The 4,117-nt window shown below is 38.9% G+C and overlaps 1 protein-coding gene and 1 pseudogene across 1 annotated transcript in view; one reads left to right on the top strand and one right to left on the bottom strand.

Annotated features, from left to right (window-relative positions):
* The first annotated feature begins 536 nt into the window (after positions 1-536).
* On the top strand, positions 537-2,632 carry LOC101560724 (annotated as a pseudogene).
* A 318-nt stretch (positions 2,633-2,950) lies between these two features.
* The window catches only part of LOC101560327 (olfactory receptor 2AT4-like), a 4,909-nt gene continuing 3,742 nt past the window's right edge, over positions 2,951-4,117 (bottom strand). Inside the window, 1 exon segment of the mRNA XM_023716642.1 lies at positions 2,951-2,957. Coding sequence (XP_023572410.1) covers positions 2,951-2,957 — 7 coding nt within the window.

The raw sequence follows: 4,117 nt of genomic DNA, 5'->3' as shown, positions 1-4,117 counted from the left end.
AGAATTCAGAGAAGCTGTCCAATTTTACAGCCCATCATTTGGTAGAAAGACTCCTTCATTAGTGAATGTTCTTGGTCCCTTGAAAGGCTTTAACTGTGTGGCTCAATTTTTAAAATTCTATACCATTAGTCTATTATTTTATTTTCACTTCAACCTTAGATTCTCTTGATTACTGCAGCTTTATATCAAGTTTATAATAAATCGAGTAGTATAATTTTATTTTCTTTTTGTAGTGGTTTGGAGTTTTTTTCATCAGGTACTATTCAAATAATTTGTTAAATGTATTCTTAAGTATTTTTTTATTCTTTTATAAGTAGTATGCTTACATTTTGATTTCTAGTTGTCGTACAAAGTTTTTCAGCTGCCACAGTAGTAAAATTGAGTAGCAGTGGAAACACTGCAAGAATGCTTCAATTTTTACTCAATGAGATAAGAACAAAAGAGAAGTGACAAGCTGTTTCCAGTTAGGTTTGCGAGCTGCAGCAGAGTGCAAATTTCTCTAGCATTACTCTGAGAGGAGCCAGCCTGCAACTAACATGTACAGCAGAAACAACAACAAATTGCCCAGCAGCCTGCTGCAGTTACAGAATCTTACCAAGCAGGGCCTGCCAGCCTACATCGAGGAGTTTCTCCAGCAGTATAATCAGTACCAATCCAATGTGGAGATTTTTCAAGTTATAACCAAAGAAACCCAGCAAAGAACTGGCAGAGCTGGTGATGTTCATGGTACAGATTGGCCACTGTTATCCAGAACATCTGAGCAACTTTCCTCAAGATGCCAAAGATCTTTCCTACAATCACACTGTCTTAGATCCAGATCTTCGAATGTCCTTTTGCAAAGCTTTGATCTTGCTGAGAAATATGAATCTCATCAGTCCATCAAGTTTGCTGGAGCTGTTCTTTGAACTTCTGGGTTGCCGTGATAAGCTTCTGTGAAAGACTATACACATATAATGTGACTGATATTAAGAATAGAAATGCTAAACACAAGAACAATAAAGCGGACATAGTGCTACAGAATTTTACGTATACCATGCTGAGAGGCAGTGATGCAACTGCAGCCAAGATGTCTTCGGATGTGATGACTGAGCACTACCGAAGAAGCATCTAGAAGGACGCCAAAACTGTCAGTGTTGTTAGAACTACATGCTTCTCCAACGTCACTAAGATATTTGTTGCCACTCTGACATTTTTCCTTGGGAAAGAGGGAGATGAGAAAAAAGATAGTGACTCAGAACCTGAGGTTGAAAGACCCACAGCAAGAAACTTGCTTTGCAATATGCCACAGGGAAGAAGAGCTCAAAAAATAAGAAGTTGGAAAAGGCAATGAAAGTGCTCAAGAAACAAAAGAAGAAAAAGCCTGAGGAGTTTAACTTTTCAGCTATTCACTTGATTCATGACCCCCAAGATTTTGCAGAAAAAAATGACTCAAACAGCTACAGAACTCCAAGAAGAGGTTTGAAGTGCAGATGCACTTCATCTCCAGATTGGTGGGAATCCATGAGATTTTTCCCTTCAATTTTTACCCCTTTCTCCGAAGGTTTCTGCAGTCCTGCCAGAGAGAAGTAACAAGATCCTTCTGTTTGCTGCACAAGACTCTCGTCACCTTGTACTTCTGGCGATCATTCAATCATTGCTCATGACTGTGGCCAATAATCTTGTGACTGACAAGAACTCTAAGAAAGTCATGACAGGAGGTATCAATACTATAAAGGAGATAACAGCTCGATGTCCTCTAGCCATGACTGAGGAACTTCTCCTAGACCTGGCTCAGTATAAGATGCACAAAGATAAGAATGTAATGACATCATGTAGAACTTTGATCTAGCTCTTCTGGATGCTGAATCCTTGGATGCTACGGAAGAAATTCCAGGGCAAACCTACAGAAGTTTCTGCAGAAGCTAGAGTACAAGAATATGGTGAATTAGATGCTAAGATTACTTTTCAAGAGCAGAGGTTCTGGAAGTTGAGAAAGAAGAGAATGCTGAAAATGAAGATGGGTGGGAAAGTACCAGTCTCAATGAAGAGGAAGAGGCTGATGGTGAATGGGTTGATGTACACCACTCTTCTGACAAAGAACAGCAAGAGATCTCCCAGAAGCTGAGCAGCACGGCCAAGGAGGAGCAGAGGGCCAAGGCCGTAACCATCAGCACCAGCCAGGTCTTGTCTCAAGAAGACTTCCAGAAAATCCATATGGCTCAAATGAGGAAAGAGCTCCCTGCTGCCCCAAGCAAGGCCCACAGGAGGAAATGTATTGAAATAGACAGCGATGAGGAGCTCAGGGGTGAATTACTGTCTCTTCAGGACATTAAGCGCCTTCATAAAAAACCTACACCTGACAAGGAGACACGACTAGCAACTGAAATCATTGGAAAGACAGACTGAAAAGAATTTGTGAAGCAAAATGAATCCATTTTCCAGTTCCAAAAATACAGAGAAGAAAAAACAGAAGAACTTTATGATGATACGATATAGCTAGAATGTTCTGTCCAAAACCAGGTGGTCCTTCCAAGAGAAGCAGCTGGCCCTATGAGATGCACTTTTGAAAAAGAGGAAAAGAATAAAGAAACTTCCAAGCAAGTTTTCCATTGCATGGAGAATATTAAATTTGTGCAGTTATTCTGAAAATTAGTAAATGTAGGGTATTTATTTACATTAAAAAGTCCCTAAAGTGCTATATTATGAAAACCATAGTAACTTTGGTAGCAGTTTGGTGTTTTTAATTTGGAATGGGTAGAGGTGGTAATCTTTGACATATTGACAGTGGTATAAAATAATTGTATTTTAACATTCATGCATTTTAACATGGAGTGCCTACTAATGGTCACTGTAGATATAAAATTGAATGAGCTATAACCCCTTCACTCAAGACATTCACAGGGAGGGGGTGTATGCATGTGTGTTCACAGGGCAGTGTAAAATAACTAGCAGTGCTAAATATGTCTACTTCTTAACTCCTCAAAGAACATGAGGCAAAAATGGGTGGAATCAGGGGAGGAAATAAACAAATGTAATCATAATGGGAGACTTCAGCATCCCCCTGTGAATAATTGATACAACAAATGGAAACTCAGTTAGGTTATAGAAGACCTAAAAGCATCATAAAGTCACTTCATCTAATTGATATTTACAGATTACTTCACAGAACAACAGGAAAATACACTGCCAGGTGAGCAAAGCACATTCACTGAGATGGGCAATATTTGGGCCATTAAAAACTTTAATAGCTCAGTAGACTAAAGCACCTGCTTAGGCAGATCACAGGGACCGGGGTTTGATCCCTGGCACCACAAGCCATGCCAGCCCCGCCCCCAGGGTGCACTGAGAAGATGATTGAGACTGGGTGTGGCAGCCCACGCCTGGAATCCCAGTGCTTGGGAGGCTGAAAATAGGAGGATCACTACGAGTCCAATCTACATAGTGAAACCCTGTAGGCCCTGTACTAAACATATTTTAAAAACTTCAAAGAAAAGCAAGATTATAAAAATTATGTAATGTTATTCTTAAATCATGATGGAATCAAAGTAAATAAAAGAAAAATTGAGAAAATTTCTTAATTATTTTGAAACAAAACAAAATATTGTAAGATAACTCATGAGTCAATTAGAAAATCTTAAAGATAAGTCTTGAATGAAATGGAAATAAAAATGCAATATATCAAATTTTGTATGTTGGTAAAGTAGTGAGAAAGACATGAAGTGTAACACTTTGCTGAAAAAGTCTTATGTTAACAATATAATCCTCCACAGCTAGAAACTAGAAAAAGATAAAACACAGCCTAAATATATTAAAGAAAGAAAATTATAATATAAGCAAAATATTAATAAAATGGAAAAGGGGAAATGGAAATTAATCAATGAAAGTAAATGCTGATTCTTTCAAACAATCAGCAAAATCAATAAACCAGTTAGACTGATCAATAAAAGACATAAACCACAAACTACCAATGTCAGGAATAAAATGAGGACAGCACTGGCAGTAAACAAACTGATAAAAGAAGATGATAAAAAAAAATTCTGGAGACCCAGTCCTAGCCCAGGTCCGGTGAGTGTGCGGAGAGTTTCCTGCTACCCTGCGCCGGCGGGACCAGTCCCAGCCCAGGCACAGCGTGGGCCGG

This window comes from Octodon degus, unplaced genomic scaffold, assembly GCF_000260255.1.
Source record: "Octodon degus isolate 3935 unplaced genomic scaffold, OctDeg1.0 scaffold00049, whole genome shotgun sequence".
Taxonomy (NCBI): domain Eukaryota; kingdom Metazoa; phylum Chordata; class Mammalia; order Rodentia; family Octodontidae; genus Octodon; species Octodon degus.
The sequence above is the reverse complement of the archived record's forward strand: the minus strand, read 5'-3'. Positions and strand labels throughout refer to the sequence as shown.